Source organism: Pelodiscus sinensis, chromosome 15 (assembly GCF_052426305.1).
Source record: "Pelodiscus sinensis isolate ZL-2025 chromosome 15, ASM5242630v1, whole genome shotgun sequence".
In the NCBI taxonomy this organism is placed as follows: Eukaryota; Metazoa; Chordata; order Testudines; family Trionychidae; genus Pelodiscus; species Pelodiscus sinensis.
Window position 1 is genome coordinate 25297282 of NC_143066.1, and position 27277 is coordinate 25324558.

The 27277-nt window shown below is 45.5% G+C and overlaps 2 protein-coding genes across 7 annotated transcripts in view; one reads left to right on the plus strand and one right to left on the minus strand.

Moving 5' to 3' along the window:
* The window catches only part of RSPH10B (radial spoke head 10 homolog B), a 68119-nt gene extending 41372 nt beyond the window's left edge, over positions 1-26747 (plus strand). For 5 of the 6 annotated variants that reach the window (XM_075899494.2, XM_075899496.2, XM_075899493.2 and 2 more), the window contains 3 exons: positions 10084-10285; positions 20477-20707; positions 25802-26747. In XM_075899494.2, the coding sequence (XP_075755609.2) occupies positions 10084-10285; positions 20477-20681 (407 nt within the window). In that variant the 3' untranslated portion in view covers positions 20682-20707; positions 25802-26747. Of the gene's footprint in view, positions 1-10083; positions 10286-20476; positions 21795-25801 lie in introns of those variants that run through there. The other variant, XM_075899492.2, reaches the window with a different exon arrangement.
* Positions 22316-27277, minus strand: part of CCZ1 (CCZ1 vacuolar protein trafficking and biogenesis associated) — a 36161-nt gene continuing 31199 nt past the window's right edge. The window contains exons 13-15 of the mRNA XM_075899505.2: positions 26741-26899; positions 24434-24561; positions 22316-22674 (exon numbers count right to left, since the gene is read on the minus strand). Coding sequence (XP_075755620.1) covers positions 22619-22674; positions 24434-24561; positions 26741-26899 — 343 coding nt within the window. The 3' untranslated portion in view covers positions 22316-22618. The remainder of the gene's footprint in view (positions 22675-24433; positions 24562-26740; positions 26900-27277) is intronic.

A 27277-nucleotide genomic window follows, 5' to 3' on the forward strand; every position in this document is an offset into this window, starting at 1 on the left:
ACTGCCATCTGTTAATCAACTGTATGAAAAGGCTTCACAAGCAGACCTTATTTATATAGACAGCCTCCTTTGCCACAGAGATCAGTAGACACACTTGCTGTGTCAAGGTGATCAGTTTTGGCTCTTTTGGGTTGAAATTCACTTAAGACTTGGAGCTGGGAGAATGAAATGTTGTTATCCATATTGTATGATTAAAAGGTAAAAGACCTGAACTTAATATGACTTGGCTTAGGGTCTACCATAACTTGAACACTAAGCAGAGGATAGTGAGTCACATCTAACTGAAAGTCACAGAAGATGGAAACAGGTTTTATTTCTGGTGGTGTAGAGTCTATTTGGGAGTCCTCAATTATACCTGACACTTTACATCCAGTTTAAAGTCAGAGCTGATTAGAATCAATTGAGAGTCCTTGTCTTGTCTCAGTGATCGCTTGAGCAAAAATCATTGATAAAATCTTGTGTAGACTGACCTTGGACTCAACATGCAGGCAATGTGTTGAAGGGCAATGCAAAGGAGGCAATGGTGGTGAGGTACCATATTACCTAGTGAAATCATTGGTGCTGAAATCACTAAGGACTGGAATTTGACCACAGAACTGACACTTTCTTAACAAAGACTCCATTTTTGCTATTTAAAAAGTAAATCAATGTAACAGAAAACTGCAACGCTGTCTGGTAACTTTTTAAAAATCAAACTTTAAACTTTATTGAAAAAATTGGATTGTTTGCAATTGAAAATATTTGACCTATATTTAAGGCAACTGATTTAATTTTGTGTAACATTTTGCATAATAAAGGATGGCAATTTTTTTTGAAAATGTTCAACTATATTGATATACATTTTGATCAGATCTACTTCTGATGTGATATTTGTGTGTGGTTGTGGTTTGTTGTGAGTGGTTTTTTTTTTTTGCTCAACAAAAAATCCTGGGGAGGGGCCACCAAAGCAGTTAGAATTGGGCCCCGCACTTCCTAAAGCCGACCCTGGCCAGAGTAGCTTCTGCCCACGGCAAGCCTTGGCCTGCTGCAGGCAATGGCTACTTCACAGCAACCTCCCCTATGCCCCACTCCGCTGCCTCTTTTAGAGACAGTGGAGGGGGGGAGGTGGCACTGTGGAGACAATACAGGCAGGAACTGGCTTTTCAGCCGGCTCCACCTTCCAGTCAGCTACCCGATAAGCTTATGCTTATTGGGTAGTTGACTAGTCAATTGCTTGCCAACATCCCTAGTTTCAATCCCTTAATCTAACATTTATTTTCACATATTTGTACTATTTCAGTCAGGAGGACAATCCTCCAAGTTCATTTTCACACTACATTCAGTTGTGGCCAGAAGTCTCAGCTAGCTTGTCATTAGCATTTGATGTAGAATATTAATAGACTCCTACTGTACAATACACAGTGTCCGTCATTGAGATAAAAGTCTTCCCACCATCCATCTGGAGAAGCTTGCCTGAAAACATGCTGCCTTTGAGGGATCTGCTCTTAACTACAGATCTAGAGAACATTGTATTTATACACAACTCCTCACATATTTTCATCTTGTGAAAATTATGATGACCACTGTGACGCAAGCGTCCATTACAGACCTTACATGGACATGCTTTTGGTGAATCCAGGGGATCTCTGTACTCCTGTGTATCCCAGTGGCCTCTGCCAGATGGCAGCAGAGGTTCTTCAGTCACACCACGTAATTTTATTTTCTTCCCCTGCAGTTCCAAATGTCACATTCTCCTCAAACACAGTGTACAGGCTGTCTGCCGATCACAAAGATGAAATGTTAGTTCGGCCTTTGACAGATTTAGATGTAGAACAAGGCCGAGTGCTCAGCAACCATGTGAAAGAATTTGCAGGTAAAGTAGTTTTGAAGATTTGGGGCCAATAAAAAATATGTAATTGAATAGCTCCTAATCCTTTAGGTTGTTGTCACAAGGGGGCAGTAAAAGAATATCTAACACAACAGAGAGTGAATCCACTTTTTAAAGTTTCCACAATTTAAAACCCTAGTTTTTATGTTAAAGAAGAGTATTCTAAGCTTATATAAAATGTGTCTATTTTTACGGAAGGTACATCATGTCGTTAACATATGTAGGATTCTTCTCTCATTGGCTAGAGGAAGAAAATCCAGATCACAAACCAGAGGGCACTTGTGGTGGTTCTCAGTGTACTCAGGATTGAGTGTCACCGCCTGCCGCTAGCAAAAGGGCATCTTTCTTGTGGTAGCTGGAGGTCAGCTTCCTGACACCACTAGTCTTAAAGCACTCTCCTCTGAGCTGGCTTCACATGGAAGGTTAACAATAGGTGCAGCCCAATCCTTGAGTCCCTTTGAATTGTTATCCTGTGATATCCAGAACCTGACATTGACTATCCATGAAACTACAGATCCTCTGCACCCAAAGATGCAGTGTTGTACCCTAGTTTAACAGTTTTAACTTGGTAGTCCTCCTGTAAACTACATAGCATTTGTGAGCATGTGTAACAAAACAGAAGAAGGCTTATATAAGAGCATAGAGATTTAACAACAAACGAGACGGAGAGGGTGGTAAAAACATGAGTCTGGGTCTACATGTATCAGTAGTCACTTTCCTAATTAGTAACAGATTTTTCCCCAAAACATTCAATCTTCCACTGAGCTGGCTGGTTCCATAAGAACCAGGACCCAAAAGTCCATGAAAGCAGCCTTGCTCACACAGCAATTTCTTTGGTGTTGGTCCCTCTGTATTATACTGAAAACGCCTCTGATAATTTTTCATTGATAGCTTTAGAAGGGAGCAAGAGTAATGAATTGAGCTGTTCATTATCTCGCCAGCTGATTAAGGAAGTGTGACAACTCCCTCTTGCTTGAATGCACCATTAAAGAGGGCACGTCTACGCTAAGGCCACATCTATACTTACATATATGTAAGTTTGAATTAAGACACACAACTCCATGGGCATCCGGTGGCTAAGGTGAGGGAAGGCTCTGCCTTCCCAACCTGCCAGCGTGGCTCCACCCACACTCCGGCCCCGGAATGCCTGATGTAAGCGTTCTGGGGCGGAGTGTTGCTGCCCCCCAGAACCTACCCTCCCCACGCTGCCACCTCCCTTCCTGCTGCTCCTGGGGGCAAGGAGGCTTGGGCCAGCTTGGGCCGCACAGCCACCTCCCTTCCCTCTGTTCCTGGGGGTGGGGGGGCTTGGGCTACACGGCTGCCTCCCTTCCTGCTGCTCTGGTGGGAGTGAGGCTTGGACTTCACAGCTTCTTCCCTCCCCTCTGCTCTGGGGATGCTGCGGCACATGTGCGCGCTCTTCTCCTCCCCATGGTGGTGTGTGTGTGTGTGTGTGTGTGTGTGTGTGCATGTGCACTTGGCACGCTGCTCCTCTTCCTCCCCTCACCGTGGTGGGGTAGAGCCTTAGCAGAAGGACAGGGCTGTAGATGGGGATAGGGGCCTGTCTCCTTCAGCCCCCAGTTTCACTGACTACCCATGCGCAACTCCATCTATGTTAATTACATAGCTGGAGTTGATGTACCTTAATTTGAACTTTGGCGCCATCCCCACAGTGGGAATCGATAGGAGCAAATGCTGCCATCATTTTCTCTTATTCCTCACAAGGAGTAGGAGTTCTGGCATCGACAGAGGTGCCCTCAGCATTCAATTTAGGAGGTCTTTACTAGATCCACTAAATCAAACTCCGGAAAATCAACCACCATGGCACTGATCTTCCGAGAAGTAAAGACGTGACCTTCACTCTGCTGTAGTACTTAAAGACAGATACTTCTACAGTGAGTGGAGAGCTTCTCCCGCTGACATAGTTAATCCATCTTAGCAAGATGGTGGAAGCTGTATTGATGGGAGAAGCTCTCAGAGCATGTCTACATTAGAACATTATTTCAAAATAAGTCAAATATAAATAATTCCTGAAATAACAACATTGAAATAGCATGTCCCCACTATGGGGGAGTATTGGCATTACTTAGAATTATTTTGAAATAGCGCGTCCACGCTGATTGGAGCCTGCCTTGGACTTTTAGTGCCCCAGGAAGCACTCCAGGAAGGATACCAGGAGGGGGCACACTTTCTGTGGCTGCTTAGTCAGGCAAGCTGCAACTAGGGATGTTAAATTTAAATTAATTAACTAATCTAATTGTTGATGGGATTTCCACTGACTATTCGATTAGTCTATAAGGGCGCCTCTGCCTTTGAACTGTAGTAAGAGCTCTGCCGGGCTCTTGATACAGTTCAAAAGTGGAAGCCCCATAGAGAGTGTGAGGCCAGCAGAGGACTGGCCCCACACTACCTGAGACGCCTGAGCCTTTGAAATGTACAAGAGCTCCGGCGGGCTCTTGTACATTTGAAAAGCAGAATTGCAGCAGAACCGGCCCGAGTGGAGATTGCTTCAGTCCCCACTCATGCTGTTTCTGCTGTGTTTCTACCGCCCTTGCTCCCCGCAAAGATGGTGCTGGGGTGAATGGGATTTTAAGCTGGCTCCTTCCCCCCTTGCTACCTCTATCAAAGAGGCATTCTGGAAGTTCGCCATGCTGGACAGCTACCACTCTGTTGGGAACCAGTTCTGTGTGGGGAAATCCACAGTTGGAGCCATGCTCCTGCAGGTAGCCAACGCCATCAACCAGGTGCTGCTGTGGAGGGTCATCACGCTGGGGAACACGGACAGCATCATGGATGGCTTTGCTGCAGCGGGGCCGTAGATGGCACTCACATCCTCATCCTGGCCTCAGCCACCGTTCCTTGGACTACATCAACAGGCAGGGATGTATCACCATGGTGTTGCAGGCCCTTGTGGATCACAAGGGACACTTCACTGACCTTAGCATGGGATGGTTGGGGAAGGCTCATGACACCTGCATCTTCCGGAACTCATGCTTGTTCTGAAAGATGCACAGTGACACTTTTTTCCCCCACTACACCAACAAGAGTTGAGGAGGTGCACATGCTCATCTGCATCCTGGGTGACCCAGCCTATGCAACATCTCCTTTGTGGTAGTGGCCTGCTGTGTGGCCTTTATTTCATTTCTTTGCCGAAGGCCATAAAGCAAGCTTTCAATATAAGTATACTATTATCAGTACCTATGTTGCATAGTGATTGTATTGACAAGTTACAAGCTTTCTGTAGATAAATGTATAGATATGTGTTCATAGATTAAAAACTATAATGAGTTTGTCAGATCTGAGATAGTGATTACAAAGAACAGGGGACTTTTTGCCAGTGAGTCTCTGTATCACAATTTTTACAGATGCTTAGCCAGAAAAGAATAATTTTTATGTGGAGTTCCGCTTACTGCTCCATATGGCACTTTTCATGAGCCTCTCAATCCTTGCTTATCTCATTTGCTTCCTTGACTCCCTCTTCCTTGCTTAGGGAATCCTATCTCTGTTGGGGGTTGTCACAAAAGCAAGAATACAAGGAGAAGGAGACCAGGTGGTTCAGCTTCGTACAGCCAACGCCTTTATTGTATTCTTTTTATAACAGGTAGAATGTTATTGCATACGTATGCAGGAGCAAGTAAAGTTGGATATCAGAATCCCCAGTTGAGATGCACTTCAAGCATGGAGCATTTTGTGTTGTGACAAAAGAAGTCATGGTCTATTAATTTTACTTTTGCTTTAAGTGTTTTTGAACTGGATGCATGTTTTTATTTATATACATTGTTTTAAGGGAAGGACGGTGCTGTTAGAGGTACAAAAGCTAGCAGGAGTAAAATCGTCCTCACCAAACCACTAGGATTTTCCCATATCCTGGGCCATGCTGTCTCCTTCTCACAAAAGAATGTGTAAAAAGAGATGGTATGCCTGAAAAGATCAGTTGTCCTCTTAAAAGGAAGGGAGGCTGGGTGCCATAGGATCAACTGAAAACAGTGTTGTCTCAGTGGTTTGCAGCACTTCTGACCTACCTTGCACACTTTCTCCTACCTGGCATCATTACACATTCAATTTCCTACTTACGTCTCTTGCAGCTAGAGGTGCCATAGAGGTGGGATTGCTTTAGCAGTAATTTAATATTCAGCTAACACATTTATACTGAAGTTCAAATGGAAACATTATATAGTTTCTGACTATTTGTGGCCTTCCGGTACAGTGGCCAGCAAGTGGCATCAAAGCAAAGGGAGCGATGCTACAATAGTCTATCCCATGTGTTGGGTTTCATTTTTTAAATTTTTTTTCCCCAACTTGGCTCCCTTCCACACCATGCAGAGGGACAAAGCATATGCCTCGGATGATCCTGGAGACCGAGATGGTAGCCTAACAGCTTCACAGGACACGTATTTTGGTAACCATATCAGAATTCTGGAACATCCTGTATAGGGGCTGTGACGTAGTGGGGGTACCTGGCTGGTTTCTATGCTGCTGGCTCTGGGGGAACCCCCACTGGCTGCCGTGGGTACCACGACCCAGCAAAACAGGATGAGTCACTATGCAAACCAGTGGCCAGACACCCCCCATGGAGAGGGACAAAGGAAGGTGGATGCTGCCTTGGCTGGGGGGCAGGGCTGGAAGTTAGTGAGTTGGTTGGTGGCTGTCTGTGAGGATGGATGAGACAGCCTAGGGAGAGGAGCTGGAGTTTAGGGGCCCAGTCTCCCCCATCTCAAGGGGGCCTGAGGCATCCTAGCCCAGTTCCTGTAACCAGATTACATCTGTGCTGCGCTGTGCTGGAGGAGCAATAAACCACCCTCAATTCCACTGGCTGGTACAGTCTGTTTGTGCCATTTCGGGGTGCAGGAGACGGGGAACCCCCAACGCGCCGTCACACTGGTGTCAGGGGTGGGATGCACTGCACCCCGTGGATGGAGCTTCCAGCGGCAAGCGACAAGGCGCAGTAGAAGCAAGAGCCCTGGAGCCAGGCGTGCTGGAGACAGAGCGAAGCGGTTCCTGGGAATCGTGGGGCGCTGCAGCACTAGACTGGTGAGTCTGCACCGAGGGGCCCAGCGGGCAGATGGCCTACGCCCGACTCTTGAAGGCAGAGCTGGTGGGGCTGTGCAGAGAGAGGGGCTTGCCTGTGCGGAAAGCAACCAAGGCCCAGCTGATTACCCAGCTGGAAGAGAATGACCAGCCACGGGGCCAGGATCTTGTCCCCAGGGGAAGCAGCCAGACCCCCCCTGAGAGTGTGTCAGGCTCAGAGAGGGGGAGGAGCGCTGGAACCCACCGGAGAGATGAGACAGCGTCTCCCGGGAGGCCTGCAAGCCGTAGCCCCTCTAGGGCAGGGGCCAGCCCAGCGGAGCTGCGGCGGCTGGAGATCCAGCTGCGGATCAGGGAATTGGAAGTAGAGGACCGAGAGAGGGAGCGCCAAGATCGAGAGAAGGAGCGCCAAGATCGAGAGAGGCAGCGACAGCATGAGCTGGCCATGGCAGAGCGGAGAACCGGCGGGGCACTGGCTGCGCCAAGTGCGGATGGGCCCCAGGGTCCCAGGACTGCCAGACGCTTGGAGAGGCTCGTGGTGGCCCAACTGAAGGACATGGGTGACATAGACGGGTTCCTCAGTGCCTTTGAGAGGGCCTGTGGACTGCAACGGGTCCCCCCAGCTGACTGGCTGCAGGAGCTCATCCCCGCACTGAACCAGGAGGCGGCCGGAGTGCTCAGTCAGCTGGAGGACCTACAGCCAGGGGATTACAACCGAGTCAAGGAGGCCCTGCTGCACAAGTTCGGGCTGACCCCCGAGATGTATAGGAAGAAGTTCCGGGGGGTACAGAAAGGGCCACGGGAGACCTATGTGGACCTGGCCTCCCGCCTGGCGCAATACTGCCGCAAGTGGGTGTCTGGAGTCGGAGCCCAGACCGCAGAGGAGCTGCTCAAGCTGGTCATGATGGAGCAGTTCTATGAAGCGTGCCCACCCAAACTGAGGCTGTGGCTCAAGGACCGGAGACCAGAGAACCCCCAGGAGGCCGGGAGGCTGGCGGATGAGTTCACGGAGAGCCGGTCCGGGTGTGAACGGGAGTCCCGGAGAGAGAGGGAACCGCGCAGAGACCGGATCTCGGCTGAGCGACGGAGGGAGTCAACTACGGGGCGAGACCAAGGAACAGGTCGTCTGCGCCCCAGAGAACCAGCCAGGGCCTGGACAGAGACAGCCCAAAGCCTAACTTGCCATCGCTGTGGGCAAAAAGGCCACAAGAGGGCTCAGTGCACCAGGTCCCAGGACCGGGGACTTTCCAGGGTTAACTGGCTGGGGCGGGAGGAAGGGCAGGCTGCCCCAGAGGCAGGGGCTGGCAGGCAAACCTCAGCTCAGAGAGAGGGGAAGGATGCTCAGTGCACCTCCCCTGGGAGGTCTGATTCTCAGGAGGCGGATTTCTCCGTGTACCGGGTGGGGGCAGGACGGCCCCTGCGGAGCGAGTGCCTCATACCCCTGGAGGTGGATGGTAGGAAGGTGACGGGCTTCTGGGACACGGGGGCGGAGGTGACTCTGGCCCGATCCGACATAGTGGCCCCGGAGCGGATACTACCCCACGCGCAGCTGACCCTGAAGGGCATAGACGGGTCCCCGTTTAAGGTGCCTGTAGCCAGGGTGCATCTGAAATGGGGGGCGAAGGAAGGCCTCAAGGAAGTGGGGGTGCACCCGCACTTGCCCACCGAGGTGCTGATGGGGAATGACCTAGAGGAGTGGCCCCATGAATCCCAGCGGGCTCTAGTCACTACCCGGAGCCAGAGCCAGCGGGGGGCTGACAACGTGGGTCCAGGGAAGGACTCCTGGCAGCGTCCTCAGGGTCCCATCCCCGTGGACACGGGGTCCAGCCAGGCTGGGACTCCGGACCTAGGCAGAGGTGGGGGACAGGTCCCGATCCCTGCCTCAGCAGCTGAATTCCAGGCTGAGGTGCAGGCAGACCCCTCCTTGCAGAGGCTGAGGGACCAGGCTGGCCTCCATGCAGCTCAGCCCCGGGGGAGAGGTGGCCAGGAGAGATTCCTGCGGGAGCGTGGGCTCCTGTTCCGTGAGTGGCTTCCCCCCAGGAAGGTGAGGGCATGGGGGGTCCAGCGGCAGCTGGTCGTCCCCCGAAAGTATCGCCTCGAGCTGCTGTATTTGGCCCACGATGTCCCCGTTGGGGGCCACCGGGGGATCCGGAGCACCCGGCTGAAGCTGCTCCAGCACTTCTATTGGCCGGGAATCTTTACAGCCGTGCAGCGGTACTGCCGGTCCTGTGACTCCTGCCAGAGGGGCGGGAAGGCCCAAGACAGGAGGAAAGCGGCTTGGGGGGTCTCTACCCCAGATAGACCCTCTGGGCTGGCTGAGAGAGTTATGGGAGGGGAAGACCTCCCTGGATGGAGCTTCGGGGGTGGAAGCCGCCCTGGCTGTCCAGAGAAGGCTCGCTGGGCTCATGGCCCCGGCCCGAGAGACCCCGGCCAGAGATCAAGGCCAGCGGAAGGGTGGGTGTGACCCCCGAGGACAGGCCTGGGCCAGTCACCCTGGAGCGGGGCGGCGAGTGGACAGAGGGAAGCCAATTCATGTGGGGCCTCGCCACGGCCGGCCCGAGTCAAGGGGAGCACCCATGTCCCCAGGGCGGGTTCCCACGCAGAGGACCCGAACTTCCCCAGGTCACGAGCGGAGTGACCCTGCTCAGTTCGCTCTCGGAGGGGGAAGAACTGTGATGTAGTGGGGGTACCTGGCTGGTTTCTATGCTGCTGGCTCTGGGGGAACCCCCACTGGCTGCCGTGGGTACCACGACCCAGCAAAACAGGATGAGTCACTATGCAAACCAGTGGCCAGACACCCCCCATGGAGAGGGACAAAGGAAGGTGGATGCTGCCTTGGCTGGGGGGCAGGGCTGGAAGTTAGTGAGTTGGTTGGTGGCTGTCTGTGAGGATGGATGAGACAGCCTAGGGAGAGGAGCTGGAGTTTAGGGGCCCAGTCTCCCCCATCTCAAGGGGGCCTGAGGCATCCTAGCCCAGTTCCTGTAACCAGATTACATCTGTGCTGCGCTGTGCTGGAGGAGCAATAAACCACCCTCAATTCCACTGGCTGGTACAGTCTGTTTGTGCCATTTCGGGGTGCAGGAGACGGGGAACCCCCAACGCGCCGTCACAGGGGCATATTAAAATTTCGACTGAGCCAAATATATTCTCAAATCTGCTAAACTACAATTAACATGTAAATTGTTCTGTTACAGATAAATTAGAAAAAGCAAAAAATGAACAGAAGGAAAAATACAGTCTGTGGCTGAACCAGATACACATCTTTTTGGTCAACACGTTCTTTCCTGCCTACAAGCATGCTCAAGTGGTGAAGGAATGCATAAAAGAAAATAGGAAACGGGAAGCTGAATTAGCCATTCAGTTGAAAATCAAAGAGGAAGAGGAAGAGGAAGCAAAGTAAGTCTTAATTAAATTAAATGCTTAACTCTACACCTAGAGACACCTAGAGAAAGGTCCTACACACATACTGTGTTCTTGAAGATTTAGCATTTGTGATATTGTCACTGTGCTCTTTGATTAATCGCAGACACGGGCTACTTTGAAAATGCCCTATCAGATGACTAATTTGTATAATGCAGCCAATAGGCTACTGTAATCAATTTCTTTTCATTTTCATAGAATGCTACCCAGAATGTTAAACACACGACCGCCTCTGGCATTTAGAGGAAAGGCCCTGAATAAGAACAGTGTAATCACTTTCTTCTTTTCTGAAGCACATTTGGCAGCTATTTCTGCCAATCAGGAGATAGGATAATTGTCACTTTCTCATCACAATCTGAATATATCACAGCAACCTGTTGTCACCAGGGGTTCACATGGAATTTAATGTTTTTTAAATCTCTCAATAGAACACTAAGCTACCTTTGAAACCTAGTCGCTTCCTTAGGGCTTAGGTTTCTTGCAGGGATGATCATTTTTCCCCAATAGCAGTGACTTCAACTCATAGAAAGAATGAATTGCAAAGCCTAGAGCAGTGTCCTTCATTGCAAGGCCCACAAGCCAGTTACAGCTCTCATTGACTCTAAGTGCAGCTCTAGTTTCCTCTAAGCTGCACAACAACCTATAAATAGCCATGCAGCAGCTCTACGAGGTCATGCAGAAGGTACCTGGAGAAGAGATAGGGGGTGGATGGGAATTGGGGAGGAGGGCAATTTTGAGCTTGCAGGGCTGCTGTGGGCCTCTCTCTTGGCCCTAGAGCTTCCTGCTACTAGAGGGGAGATAGGGACCCCTGGTCTGGAGCTCCATATTTTATTGCTTGTTGGCAGAGGAAAGAGAGCCCCCTTCCCCTGGAGCTTTCTTTGCTTGCTGGTGAAGAGAGGGCTGGGAGGAGTCCTCTAGCCCCAGCCCTGAGGCAATGTGCCTGAACTCCAAACTCCTCATCCCTGGCCCCACCCTGCCCCCGCATCTTAATCCTCTTCCAGGCACGCTTTCACTCATTCAGTTTTTAAAAACAAGTAGTTCTGTGGCACCTCAGAGACTAACAAAAATAAGAACATAACATAAGAATGGCCGTACCAGGTCAGACCAAAGGTCCATCTAGCCCAGTAGCCTGTCTGCCGACAGTGGCCAACACCAGGTGCCCCAGAGAGGGTGGACCGAAGACAATGATCAAATGATTTGTCTCCTGCCATCCTTCTCCAGCCTCTGACAAACAGAGGCCAGGGACACCATTTTATCCCCTGGCTAATAGCCTTTTATGGACCTAACCTCCATGAATGTATCTAGTTTCTCTTTAAACTCTGTTATAGTTCTAGCCTTCACAGCCTCCTCTGGCAAGGAGTTCCACAGGTTGACTATGCACAGTGTGAAGAACTTTCTTTTATTAGGTTTAAACCTGCTACTCAGTAACTTCATCTGGTGTCCTCTAGTTCTTCTATTATGGGAACTAATAAATAACTTTTCTTTATTCACCTTCTCCATACCACTCATGATTTTATACACCTCTAGCATATCCCCCCTTAGTCTCCTCTTTTCTAAACTGAAAAGTCCCAGTCGCTTTAACCTCTCCTCATATGGGACCCACTCCAAACCCCTAAACATTTTAGTTGCCCTTTTCTGAACCCTTTCTAAGGCCAAAATATCTTTTTTGGAGGTGAGGAGACCACATCTGAACACAGTACAGGCAGTCCCTGACCTACGCGGATCCGACATATGTCAGATCCGCAGTTACGAACGGGGCTTTTCTCGCCCCGGAGGTCACGAACTGCGGGATCTCGCAGTCCCACCGCCCATGTACTCCGGGGTGAGAAAAGCTGCTCCGCGTCTCCCTGGTCTGCAGACCAGGAAGACGCGGATCAAAGCCGCGGAGGGGCTCAGGCAGCGGGGCAGCACAGGCGCGCCTGGGCTGTCCCGCTGCCGGCTTCCCCTGAGGCTTTGCAAAGGTCCCGCCGTCAGGGTTTCCCTGGTCTGCTGGGGGGCGCAGCTAGTGCATCCCCCAGCAGACCAGGCTTTTCTCGCCTGGAGTAGAGCAGCTGGGGCTGCTGGGTTGGTCCTGCAGCGCCGCTCCTCGGCGCTACTGGACCAACCGGGCAGCACCCCAGCTGCTCTTCCCCAGGTGTCCCCAAGTCAGCCGCTGCTTAAACTGATCAGCGGCTGACTACAGGAAGCCCGAGGCAGAGTTGCTCTGCCCCAGGCTTCCTGGAATCAGCCGCTGATCAGTTTCAGCAGCGGCTGACTTGGGGACACCTGGGGCAGAGCAGCTGGGGTGCTGCCCGGTTGGTCCCCGCAGCGCCCCAGCTGCTCTGTCCTAGGCGTCCAGATTCAGCTGCTCTAGAAACTGATCAGCGGCTGATTCCAAGCAGCCCAGGGCAGAGCAACTCTGCCTCGGGCTTCCTGTAGTCAGCCGCTGATCAGTTTCAGCAGCGGCTGAATCTGGAAGCCAGTTCCGACTTACATACAGATTCAACTTAAGAACAAACCTACAGTCCCTATCTTGTACGTAACCCGGGAACTGCCTGTATTCAAGATGTGGGCGTACCATAGTTTTATACAGGGGCAGGAAGATATTCTGTGTCTTATTTTCTAAGCCTTTCTTAATAATTCCTAACATCCTATTTGCCTTTTTGATCGCCGCAGCACAGTGTGTGGAAGTTTTCAGAGAACTATCCATGATAACTCCAAGATCGCTTTCCTGATTTGTCGTAGCCAAATTAGCCCCCATCATACTGTATGAATAGTTGGGGTTATTTTTTTCCAACGTGCATTACTTTACACTTATCTACAGGGCTCGCTGAACCACAGCGAGCCCTGCTCGCCAGCTGCGCTGTCGGGCTATCTGCGCATGCGCAGATCGCCCAAACCCAGCTCTTCCGGGTTGCAGTCTACTCGCTACGGGTGAGTAGACTGCATTATTTGTTGAGCCCTGCTTATCCACATTAAATTTCATTTGCCATTTTGTTGCCCAATCACTCAGTTTGGTGAGATCTTTTTGAAGTTCTTCACGGTCTGCTTCTGTCTTGACTATCTTAAACAGTTTAGTATCATCTGCAAACTTTACTACCTCACTGCTTACCCCTTTCTCCAGATCATTTATGAATAAGTTGAACAGGATTGGTCCTAGGACTGACCCTTGGGGGACACCACTAGTTACACCTCTCCATTCTGAAAATTTACCATTTATTCCTACCCTTTGAGTTTATATCTATCTATCTATCTATCTATTTATATAGATAGATAGATAGATAGTTATCTATATCTATATCTAACTAACTATCATTATATTATTCTGCTGTTTAAAAGTGTATTTGTATAGGTGACTCTTTAATTCCTTATATTTTTCTGGTTATTTTATAACGGAGTACCATTTTATTGCACAAGTAGACTTTGTTACGTTACAGAGCCACTCATCTACCTTACATCATTAATGAGTAGTAATCAGTGTAATAGTTGATGTGGCTCTCACATTTAAGAGTTTTTTCCAAAGTGGCCTGCACTTCAAAAATAATGAAAAGCATTGTATCATATCTTCCAGGGATAAAGGGAGGGGGGCGGGCGTGCATTGCAGATCCAGTTGACTTTACTTCCATGTCAGCATTTCACTTTAATGAACCTTTTATTTGGCTAATGTTCATCCCACATAGATCACGATGAGTTTCTTTTCTATAATGAAAGGTCATTGGTCTAATTAGAGCAGACTAGGTACTTGTCTACACACACAAGTTATATCAATTTACACAGGTATAGTTAAGGTGATATGAACACTTATGTATAGACACAATTCTATTGATGTAAAAGTCCATTGCTATAGTAATATATTCTCTATATGGGATGGAAGTAATCTCTACTGGTATCCAGGTCCTGTAAACAAATATAACTTTTTACACTACATTGGTAAAAAGATCAGACTCCTCACTAAAATAGTTATACCAGTTCAAAAACTGTGTGTAGAACAGATCAAAATAAACATAACCAGACTCAGAGAACTTGTAGGCAAGGTCCTATGGGAAGAAAATGGAAGAAAAAAAAAGTAGTTCAGGAGAGCTGGCAATTTTTAAACGAGACAATATTAAATGGACACTTTTTTGAGGGGAAGGAAAGGTAGGAAGAATAATAAATCAATATGGCTCCCTCAGGAGCTCTTTAATACCTGAAAATAAAAAAGGAATTCTACAAAAAGTGGAAACATGGACAGATTGCTAAGGTGTATGAAAGAATAGCACAAGTTTGTAGGAATAAAATAAAAAAAGCTGAGGCACAAAATGAGTTACCTCTAGCAAGAGACATACAAATCAATTAGAAGAAGTTCTTTAAATATATTAGGAGCAAGAGAAAGACGAAGGAAAGTGTAGATCCTCTACTTAGTGGGGAGGGAGAACTAATAACTGATGACATCAAGAACAGTGAGGTGTTTAATGTTGATTTTGCTTCAGTCCTCAGTAAAAAGGTTAATGGTGACCAGATATGCAATACAATTAATATTAACAAGAAGAATGGAATGCAGGACAAAATATGGCAAGATCAATTTAAAGAGTATTTAGCTAAGTTAGATGTGGTCAGGTTAGCAAGACCTGATGAAATTCATGCTTGATCTTAAGGAACTAGTCGAAGCAATTATCTTTGAGAATACTTAGAGGACAAGTGAAGATCCAGAAGACTGGAGAAAGTGCAACGTTTGCCTATCTTTAAAGAGAATCAAAGAGATCCCTGGGCATTATAGCCCAGTCCATCTAAATTTAATAATTTATTCCTGTATCTTTCCAGATATCAATCAATTTGTAGGCATCTGGAGGATAAACGGATTATAAGGAACAGCCAGCAGGGATTTGTCAAGTATAAATCATCGCCAAACCAACCACATTTCCTTCTTAGATGGGGCTGTTGGGCTAGTGAATAGGGGGAAGCAATAGCTATGGTGCAGTCTTGATTTTAGTACATATTTTGAAAGCCCTACATAATTTTCTCATAAGCAAACTAGGGAAGTGCAGGCTAGATTAAATTACTATAAATGGGTACATAATTGTTTCAAAGACTTGTAATGAAAGTGTGGTTATTAATGGTTTGCTGTCAAATGGAGAGGGTTAATCCTGAGTCCAGCAGTAGTCAATATTTTCATTAATGACTTGGATAATGGAGTGGAAAGTATGCTCCTAAAATTTGCAGACAACACCAAACTGGGAGTGGTTGCAAGCACTTTGGTCAATAAGTCTGAATTCAACAAGCTGCAATTGAAAAGACAAGGGGAGAGTACTTCATTTGAGCTTTCCTTCCTAAGTGGACAACTATAAAATGGGAACGAATGAGCTAGGTCATGGTACTGCTGAAAAGGATCACAAATTGAATAGGAGTCATTGTGATGCAGTGGCAAAAAAGACCATGTGTATTAACAGATGTGTTGAATGTAAAACAAGAGCTAACTTGTCCCACTCTGCTTGGCACTGGTGAGGCGTCAGGTGGAGTGTTCTAGGAACCACATGTGGGCAATTTGGAAGTGTCCAGAGGAGAACAACAAAAATGATAAAAGGGGGCTTAGAAAACCTGACCAAGGAGGAGAGGTTAAAAAAAGTGGGTACGTTTAGTCTTGAGAAAAGATGACTGAGGGGGAGCTGATCAATCTTCAAATCTACGAAAAGCTGTTATAAAGAAAGTTGTGATCAGTTTACCTATTAGGAAAGCTTTCTAACTATAAGGGTTATGAAGCTCTCGAATAGGCTTCTAAGAGAGGTGTTGGAATCCCCATCATTGGAGGTTTTAAAAATAGGTCAGACAAATACCGATCAGGGATGGTCTAGATTTACTTGGTCCTCTTCCAGCACAGGGGGCTGGACCAGGTGACCTCTCAAGGTCCTTTCCAGCCTCTACATTTCTAGGATTCTAAAAGTACTGAGAAACTTTTTTCCTTTTGTATCTGTTAAGTGGGAAATGACTATGGGTAAAACATTCTTAAGTCCCGTTAACTTTCAATTTGATACTAAAGTCACTTTTGAAATTGGAAGTTGGGCACTTATGAAAACTTGACCCTGTATCTTCAGTGCTTTGCATTCTATAACCAAACTGGTCTGAAAGGCTCACTCAGAGTCTATGTCCATCACTACTTTAAGGATGTTCCTATCACAGACACATGCAAAATTACACATTCTTCCTTCATATGTTTGCAAACCATTGTGGATTGAATTCAAGCTCCAAGAGAAGCCACTTTGAGAAACCTGTTAATTGGCTATGCCTGTTTGTTTATTGATGCCACAGCCTCGCAGCTCCTGTTGGCTCCATTTCACCTTGTGACTTCCCTTGGCTGCAAACAGCAAAACAGAGCAAATGGGAGCGGTGAGGCTGCAGCGCTGGTAAATAAACAAACCAGCGCGGCCAATTAACGGGTTTCTCAAAGTGGCTTTGCAGGCCACTTTGTAAAACATTGCTTTTGAGGTTCTCTGTGTTCCAGCAGTTGTTTCCAAGGTAGGAGAGATCAAACTCTCTCACCTTCATAAGGATGTCTTTTTTCTAGGACATCCCTCATTTTAATTTTTAATTTTCGTTTAATTTAACGTTTTAATTTTCTCTCCCAAAAAGTCCTCCTTGTTCACCTTATTCTTGCTGCAGCTGAGCTCCACTGTCTTTTGGAACATCTCTCAAGGAGTGAGACTCCTGTGCAGGTCTCTTTCGAGAAGGGAAAATTACTTACAGTTCTGCTTCCCTGAAAATCTCTCGCAGAATTGTCACTCATCTGCCCACTTCCTCTCAGAACTTGGCAGTTACTTATGGACTTTTTTTGCTGGTATCTTTTCCATTGTCTTTACTGGAGCACTTTAAAAAAATTGTATGCCTGGTCTCCACACTGATGTAACTGGTGAGATTTTTATGGGGATTTAGTTAAACCAGCAAGTAATGGAGTGAACTCACCATTGCAGTGCCTCCTGCTGCTTGTCTTGGGAATTAGCTCTGCACCAGTGCTACCCTTTTCTGATAGTACCTCACTGCCATTACTTCTGCTCCTAGACCTGTGTCACTCTAAGGATTGTGGTGTTCTCTTCAGGACACAGCCCTCTGGTTCGGCCTGTGTTCTCATTGTCTGGGGGACCTGCAGTCTGCTGTTCATCCACTTTTTCAGTGGCAAGAGGAGGGAGGACCAGGCCCACCTGTTACTTTGGCTCCGGGCTCAGGGACTTTGTAGAAAACAAGCATTTGCAGTATCCTCTCCAACTCAATGAGATTATCTTTTCTTGGGTCACTTGTGACCCCCAGCACCTCCTTTGCCCTTGTCTCAGGGCTTCAGCTCTCCTGTTCCTGCCCAGAATTGCTCTCTCAGGATGCTAGCTTCCACTGCTCTTCAGCCCTTCTTATAAGTGCCAGTCTGGCTCTGAGTAGCTGCTCCTTGTAGCCCCCCTCTACCTGGCTGCCTACTGCACAGCTTCCTTAGGACTCTACCTCCTTATGGGCTAGTGTGGGGCAGACACCATATCACACCACATAACCAGGTGAACTGCTAGTTTAAGCTGCACCACCTCCCCCACAAACTGGATACAATTTTGTGGTGACCTTGAGGCTTTTTTTCGCCGCCTCCGAGAATATTTCCAAACCACCAATGAACATCAATCTGACCTACCAGATCCCCCCCTATCAACACCAAAGGAAAAATAATTCTATATGGATTCCCCCTGATGGTCGGAATTACAATCTGGATTTCTATATACAAAGCTTCCGCAACAACGCACAGACTGACATTATTCACAAACGACAACAAGCGACACACAATCCCAGCCGCGCTGAACACTATGCCATCCAGAGTCTCAAAAACAACCCGGACATTATAATCAAACCAGCTGACAAAGGGGGTGCAGCAGTCATTATGAATAAGGCCGACTATAACCAGGAGGCAACCAGACAACTCTCCAACACCACATTTTACAAACCTCTCTCCTCTGATCCCACCTTGGAATACCAAAAGAACTACATTGTCTCCTTAAAAGCCTCCCTACAGCTACACGGGAACAAATCTACACAGAAACACCTTCTGAACCCTGACCAGGATTGTTCTGCCTGCTTCCCAAAATCCATAAACCTGGACACCCTGGACGTCCCATCATCTCAGGTATCGGCACGCTCACTACTGTTTTATCCAGCTATATAGACTCTCATCTCAAACCTTACACAACCAACACCCCCAGCTATCTCCGAGATACTACTGACTTCCTAAGGAAACTACAAAACATCGATAACCTCCCCGATCACACCATCCTTGCCACCATGGTCGTAGAAGCTCTATACACCAACCTCCCACATGAAGACGGATTACAAGCAATTAGAAACACTATCCCAGAGGACACCACTGTCAATCTGACAGCAGACCTATGTAACTTTGTTCTCACTCACAATTATTTCCAGTTTGAGAACAACTTATACCTCCAGATCAGCGGGACAGCCATGGGTACACACATGGCCCCACAGTACGCTAACATCTTTATGGCTGACTTAGAACAACGTTTCCTCAGCTCCCATCCCCTTTTACCTCTTCTCTACTTACGTTACATCGATGACATCTTTATGATCTGGACGCATGGCCAAGAAACACTGGAGACATTCCACAGAGATTTTAACAAGCTACACCCCACCATCAATCTCAGCCTGGACCATTGTACACGAGAGATCCATTTCCTGGACACCACAGTACAAATCACCAATGGAAAATTAGACACCACTTTCTGCAGAAAACCCACCGACTCATACAGTTACCTACATGCCCCCAGCTCCCATCCAGAACACACCATACGATCCATTGTCTATAGCCAAGCCCTTCGATACAACCGCGTCTGCTCTAATCCCACTGACAGAGACCAGAAACTTCAGGATCTCTACCAAGCATTTATAAATCTCAACTACGCACCCGGAGAAATAAAAAAAAACAAATCGAAAGAGCCAGACGAATACCTAGAAACCATCTACTTCAAGACAGACCCAAGAAAACCAACAATAGAACACCACTTGTCATCACCTACAGCCCCCAGTCCAATGTACATTGGACAAACGTCTCAGACATTTCGCCAAAGAATCAATGCCCACAAAACAGATATTAGACAAGATCACAAAGAAAAAATAGTTTCTTGCCATTTCAACCAGAAAGGGCATTGTCTCAATGACTTGATTACCTGCATCCTGCTTCATAGACCTTTTCACACCAGACTTGAAAGAGAATCCTCTGAACTGTCATTCATGCTTAAATTCGACAGTTTACACCTAAGTTTGAATAAAGATGCTAATTATCTTACCCATTACAAAGATAGCTTCCCCAATTATCACCTCTAATATCATTAGCTTGCAGACATTTACCTCCGCCCCCAATCCTCCTTCTGTCCTGAAATTTGATTTGTCCTTTTCATATGTGTTCATTTTTTTTAGTGTGTCCTTTGGTTTATATGGTTGTGCCAATTTTCTTCCACTATTTGGTCTGGCCCACAAAAGCTCATCACCTAATAAACCATCTTGTTAGTCTTTAAAGTGCTACATAGTCCTATTTTTTATGTTGGTTTAGTTTGCAAATGTACATTTATAGGTGCAAGCTAAATCCACAAATTGTCCACACATAATTACACTAGTTTAATCAAATAGGCTAGTTAAACCAATGCAGCTTTGGAGTGGAGATAATCCTTGATACTGATCTGGTATTGGTTTTCTTTTCTGCATGCTTAGCCTTATGCATTATCAAAATAATTGACTGGAAGATTCAGAGGCAGTGTTTATATTCTGCATTGGGTGACATAGGACTGCTATTAGGGAACCTCTCATGTTGCATTGCTATTTCTCAAGGGTTAAAGAGCATCTTGAGAGCTAGGGGAGAAGTTTTGTGCTAATGAGATAATCTGTTAATATGGCATGTTCAGAGAACCAGGATTACAGGTAAATAATTTTTCCTTTTAAGAACATACTTGAGTAGATAAATTTGGACTTTGCAATGATACATGAAGCTTAACAACAGTTGATTGCAAAGTAGCAACTCTACAGAACATAAATTTTAGGGAAAGGATTAAAAGGATCCCATCATTCATTCTGTACGTAATTGCAGTAAGGCTATATTTACTTTGCTAAAATGATTTTGTTTTGCTTATGATACATTTTCATGGATTTGTGGCAAGTGTAAATTTTTTGTTTGTGTGAGTTTAGACTCATGGCCAGAAGGGAAGCAGAAGAGACCAAAAAACAAGAAGAAGCTGCAGCAGATCAAGCAGAGACAGATGATGGACTGGTGAAAACAGAGCCAGAGGATTCAGCTACACAGCTGCCACTTCCTCCAAAGGAAGAAGTAGTGATCCCACCCCAGCCAATCATCAGTAAGGTTTCTGCAGGTGTGAAGAAAAAGAAAAAGTAAATTAGGCTGGCTGTTGTAATAGAGCTGTAAGTAGTCTGTACTTGTTAACCCTCTTACGGTATTAGGTTTCCTTTGGAGGCCTATAAAATCTAAACATTATAGTGTAGATTCTAGGAAATGAGTGCCATTAAAATAATTTGTATTTATTTATATCAGAGGGAAACTTCATTCTCCCTAGTCTTTCTACCCACCTCCAACTACTGATATCCTGAGCCCCCCATGAAATTTAGATGTGATTATATAAATTGATTACCCATAAAACTTGTGTAAACCTTTGAGCATATAAAGCTATTCCAAAACATTTTCCATTAAAAGCTACAGGAGCTTAGCATTTCAAGTTTGTTTGTTGGCTACCTCTTGTAACCATAAGACCACATAGTCTGAATTAGGGTTGTTAGGTGTCCGGTTTTGAACCAGACTGTCAGGTATACAAATTGAGAAAATACGGGACATATAAATGTATGGTATTTTCTAATTAAATAAGTTTTATTATTATCATGAGTATCAGAACGTAGTTGTGTACTGGCAGACATGCTCACGCTGCGTGAGTGTGTCTACCAGCTAGGCAGTACACATCTACACGGGGGGAGGGGGAAGGAATGGAATCCCGAGGGCCAGACTCGCCCGTGCGCTCTCCTGGGACCATGCTGGGATGGGCAGCGCCCCGGGATCAGGGCCAGTCCACCACATTTTGGCACCTGAGGTGGGGAGCTCAAATACCGCTCCCATACCCCCCTCACTGCACCAGCAGCAGACAATTTTCTACACTCTGGGTCCTAGTGGCACCCCCCCCGCACCCCGCAGTCTGGCACCTGAGGCGGCCACCTCAGTTTGCCTCATGGTAAGGCCAGCCCTGCCCGGGATCTGTGTGCGCCCGGGCCAGCCCCACTTCCTGCCGGCCAGTTTCCCCCGATCTCCTCCTGGCCAGCTTTGCTCCTTACCAGCTGGTTTTCCCCGCCCCCAGCCAGCCCTGCTCCTCGTCAGCCGGTTCCCTTCCTCCCGATCTCCCCCGGCCAGCCCTGCTCTCCTTGACCTTCTCCCGGCCAGCCCCGCTCCCTGCCGGCTGGTTCAGCCCCTGCTCCCCCGCCCCCCCGATATCCCCTCGTCCTCATGGCCAGCCTTGCTTCCGGCCAGTTCTCCCCCCCCCCCCCCCCCCCCATCTGAGATCAAGCATGTCCAATATTTTTGTCGAAACCATCTGGTAACCCTAGTCTGAAGGGAAGTTAAAACTATAAAACCTGCATGTGGTTTTATACCTATTTTGGTATATTGGTCTTTAAGGAACCCAGATATTCACTCATATAAAGTAAATCTTTGGGCCCAAGCCTGCATCATGTGACTTCTAAGTGTCACCTGGAAGATCAGGCTCTTATTCTTGTACTGGAGAGGGACGGCTTAGTTCACTTGTGTAGTATGGAAGAGCTGGTGCAGAGTAGCGTTTACAGGCTGATGATTCTGAGTCTTCCATTTTAGGTAATCCAGTGTCCTTTACTGTGGGTGCCACCTTGCACTCAGACGATAGAAGGATTTGTTAACCCATTCTCACTTTTACATGGTAGTATATAGAGAAACAGTAAGTCCCCACAGTCAGGTCCACTGAATTATGCAAGTAAGCATTGAAGGGGAACAAAAGGGCCTTAAAATTGTAACAATTATTAATTTTATTTTCCAGTAAAATATTAACATAACAATATCAGAGAAATGGAATGGTACAGTTGAATTAGACTGGTTTTATTTAATTTGCACATAAATATTTTAAAATCTAAAAATTTTATGATCAGAGTTTACAGCTTCAGTAGAAATATGATTCTTACAAAGCAAGTATTGCTTTACTATTGTCATTATTCAAGTCAATAATATGACTAATAACCATTCATGTTAAACAAAAATGTTTCTGACATTTTTAGATCTTCTCAATAAATCAGCCCTTTTGCAGATCAATCCAAGAAGAAAATATTATTGAACTGTGTTGCACAAAGTTTCTTTACTTCTTCTGTTAAAAAAAAAAAAAAGGTCAGAAACTGCACACAGTATTGCAACATACTATATAAACGCTTTGCCTTTTAAAAGAAAACTTGACAAAGCTTGACAAAACTAATTGCATCTAGGTGCAAAAATTACATTTGTTAAGCACATAAAAATGTTTTCTGCTTAAAAAAGTGAATGAGTGTCTTGGTGCATATCAACTCCATACTTCTATTTTTAGTACAAGAAAGGTGGGTCAATTTTGCTCAGAAGGCCCAGTTTGAGAATTCACGTCAGTCTTTTTATGCCAAATACAGACTTTTTACTTGGAAATACAGAATTGGAATTTATTCTCAATTGCTTGAGTCATACATCTTGTTAAAAAGTGAAATTATTTCTGACAACGGCAGAAGAGCCAGCTTCTATCCTTTTTCCCACAGAGAAATATAGAACTTTTATTGTAAAACAAGTCTTGCTTAATGATTAGAAGAAACACTGATTTATCTTACTTCAGTAAGGAAATTGATTTGTCTCTTTTGCTCTCCTACTTCTCTCGGAGGAGATTAATTTTCAGTACAATGTTTTAAGTGATTACTCTTTAAGTTGGGGTGGAATTATAAACAGTCTCATCTCATATTCCTGCACAATGGGTATGATCCTAAGAGATGTTCAGCAATATAGTTAAACGCTAAACAACAATTAACGGCGCTGAGCACCTTGCTTCATCAGGCTCTTTACCAGCATCTAAATTGCTGGTTTTGTAGTCCTGGGCCACAGCTAAAGGAGTCTTATGTTTACTGAAATTAAAAGTGATTTAACCTCAATTTAAAAATAGGGATGCAAGTGACTAGTCAAGTAGTGTCTTCGCTAGTCACTTACATCCCTTCTCACTCCCCCCATCCTTGTGGCCTCTGTATCAGCTCTTACTACATTAAAAAAGCAGAACCGCAGCAGTCCTGGAGCCAGCACAAGCTGGGACTGCTCAGTTCTGGCTTGTGTTTCCCCCAGGAGTTAGCCCCCTTATTGACTAATTGAGTAGTTGATGGAATTTCCATTAACTATTCAATTAGCTTATTAACTGCTACTTAATATCCCTATTTAAAAATCATGTATCTGATTTTTTTCCCCCCACATCAACTGTTGCTGACAGTAATAAGATGGGATTCTGTTTCACCTACAGTAATCCTGTTCATCTACTGTTTACACAGGTTGAACTATCTGTAGTCCAGAAATATCCATCATCCAGAATAATTTTAATTACCCACTTTTCATGGGTGTGGCTAAGTTTCCTGCAGTCCCATAAAGTTTGTTTATAGCTGCCAGTCCTCGCTCTGTGTTCTAGGCTGTTTTTTAGCTCTAATTTACCCCTAAATATCCTCTAACAGATCATAGTGTTAGGGTACGTCTAGACTACATGCCTCTGGCGACAGAGGCATGTAGATTAGGCTACCCGACACAGTAAAATGAAGCGGCGATTTAAATAATCGCCGCTTCATTTAAATTTACATGGCTGCCGTGCTGAGCCGATAAACAGCTGATCAGCTGTTTGTCGGCTCAGCGTGATAGTCTGGACGCTCCCCTGCTGACATCAAAGGTATTTGTCAACCACCCAGGTATGCCTCCTGGGATGACTTTTAAAGACATAGGCAAGAAGGTCTGGTCTAGCATAGAAAAAAAATCTCATATTAAGTGCATTTTATGTAAAATAGAGAACTAATAAAATCCACTAATAAGCATTTTAGTTATACCAACAGTATTTAACAAATGGCAAAAAAAAAAATCCTTACCATTAACTTCAATCAGGTTTGCATTTTTTTGATTCAAAATAACATATAGTTCCCGTTGATCAGACTTTTTCCCAACCACCCAGTAGTCACTCATTGCCTTCACAATGATTTCCTCATCCTCGTCAACTCTGAAAGAAATTTAATAAATCAAATCTTATAAATATTTGCAACATTAAAAAGAAGGGACTTGATAGGCAAAATAAGTAACTTATTTTACAAGCAACAATATTGAAGTAACTTAAAAAACAATCAATGGACCTACAGCACCTTAGAGGCTACCAAAATATGTAGATAGTATCATTAGCTTTTTTCAGCACAACTTACTTCTTCAGATGAATGGAACAAGGGGGGGTCCAGAGGTACAAATAAAAACTAATACTGAAGTAAAGCTATCAAGAAATAATAAGCAAATAGAGCAGTTTTTGTAACTGTAACTGCCCTAACGATTATGAATAAAGTAGATGTTAACTGAATAACTGATCTCACAGACTGCTGTGACGCTGCATAGTTGACAGAAAAATCAGAGACAATCAGATGCATTCAACTAAGGAGACATAAATAAGGCAAGCCAGTGCCAGCCAGCATAGCCTGCACAATCTTCATTTGGGAAAATTTAAATCAGGAGGAAGTAAACCAACCACTTGTTTAGTTGACTAGTGGACTAACCATCAGCGCTTGTAAGACAACTGTTTGGTGTCCCAACAGCCAATAGGAAAATAGTACTTCAAGTATACAGTGCAAGTACAGTCAAGAAATTCCTATAGCTAAACCAGGATTAAAGCACTTTGGAAGATGGTTAAAGACTAACACAAGATATCCTATGACACTAGGGTTGCCAGATACTTTCACAAAAAATCCCGACTATGGTGGGGGGGGGGGGGGGGAAATGTGGATGAGCACAAAAAAGGGGGGGGGGAGAGACCCAAAGTCATTGAGCAAAAAAGAAAAAAAGGTCACTGTGCCTTTAATCCCTGCATGCCCCTGCCAATGCAGCAGGGAAGAAGGTCTCCTGCAGCCTTCCGTCCAAGAAAAACAGAAAATTTTACATGTCCGGTATTTTCCTGTGGCTTTTTTTTATTATTATTATTTTAAACCAGATGGGACCACAAATAGCCCCTAATGGTTGGACTTCTGGTTATCCTAATCTCACAATTTATTCATGTGGAGATATTCTTATCTTCCAATATTTTTTCTGTAGCATGTGAACATCCTAACTCTGAAAACGGTAAGATCTTATTGTCTATAAAACTCTTTTCGGCTGCCCACCTGCTAGCTAGTGTTCCCCCATTTTGTTTCTCCTTTACTTCTCTTTCATGCAGTTTTGCTCCTGTTTGTTCCCTCTGACTTATAGCTTGCTTTCTTCAACAGCATTGATGGGGAAACAGCACAAAATACAATAGATCCAAGCAACACATGGAACAACAGAACACCAAACACAGACAAGTTTGATTCCCCATCACAGGAGAAACTAATACAGGAGAAACTAATTTTTCAAACTTCAAATAAGAACTTGGATTTAGTGTTTTATTACAACTACTATTTGAAAGAGTTTAGTATGTTAATTAGAAGGAAAATGTAGGATAATGTATCCTCCAAATTAGGTTTCATCTTGATCTGTAATAGAGACTAACATAAGCTCTGAAGCATAAATCCCTTCCAGAATTGGTTATTAATTAGCCAATCTGTAGGTATTCTTGATTACAGGAATATCCAATCCCTTTTTGCAATCTAGCCCAACATTTCAGCAACATGAGAGAAAACAGGCAAGAAGGATGGGACAGGACAGACATTTCACTGTATCAAATTAGCTAGTGACACAGAAAAAGAAAAATATCTTCTATATTACTTATTCACCAATTTTATATACAGGCAGTCCCTGGGTTACATGGATCCGACTTACATCGTATCCGGCAACCCTGCACTAGCTGCTTCCCCCCAGCAGACCAGGGAGACGCAAAGCTAGTGCTCCCTCCTCCCCCAGCAGACCAGGGAGACACGGAGCAGCTTTTCTCAGCAGACACCTCAGCTTGAGAATAAAGGACTGAGGGAAGTGAGGTGTGGGAGAATAAAACTGAGCTCTGGAGAAATGTTTGGCTAGAGTTTCCCCTACAATATGTACCAGTTCCGACTTACATACAAATTCAACTTAAGAACAAACCTACAGTCCCTATCTTGTACGTAACCCAGGGACTGCCTGTATTGAGTAATTGTATGTATATATACACATACATGAAAAAACAGTATAATTCAGGAACACTGCTGGAAATGGAGGTTTATTTTACAGAAGAAAAATATAAACAAGATTACCTAGTAAAATCACTGTTGATATCACCTAGAATCTTCATGAGGTCAGGGTGAACGGATGTGAGTGATACACTTGGTGTTTTCCTCATGTGAATTGTACTTTTCTCTGCCAAGTTCATATGATTAAAATAGATAAACTTAAACTGAGGTTCCTTCTCAGACCTAGGAAAACAAGTTAAAGCAAATGGTGACTAAATGGTCTGTGAGAAAATATGTAAGTTACAGATCACTAATCCATGCACAACATGAGATCCATGACATTCAGGTACCTTATCTTAGGGAGTATTGTGCATACATTACTTTTAGGCTTGGCAGAATTCCATGTTTAGGTTTTCTAATTTTGACCATTTATATCCATTTTTATTTTAAAGATTTTGTTCTTTTTCTAAACTGTTGCTGGAAACTAAGAGGGAGCATGCAAAGGGTTGGGGTTAGAGCAGCATTGACAGAGGGGCTGCCAGGGACCTCTTGCACAACGGAGAGGCCCAAGACACCATGGTGGTAGGTGAAGGGGAGGAATTGGCCCTGACTCAGCGAGGC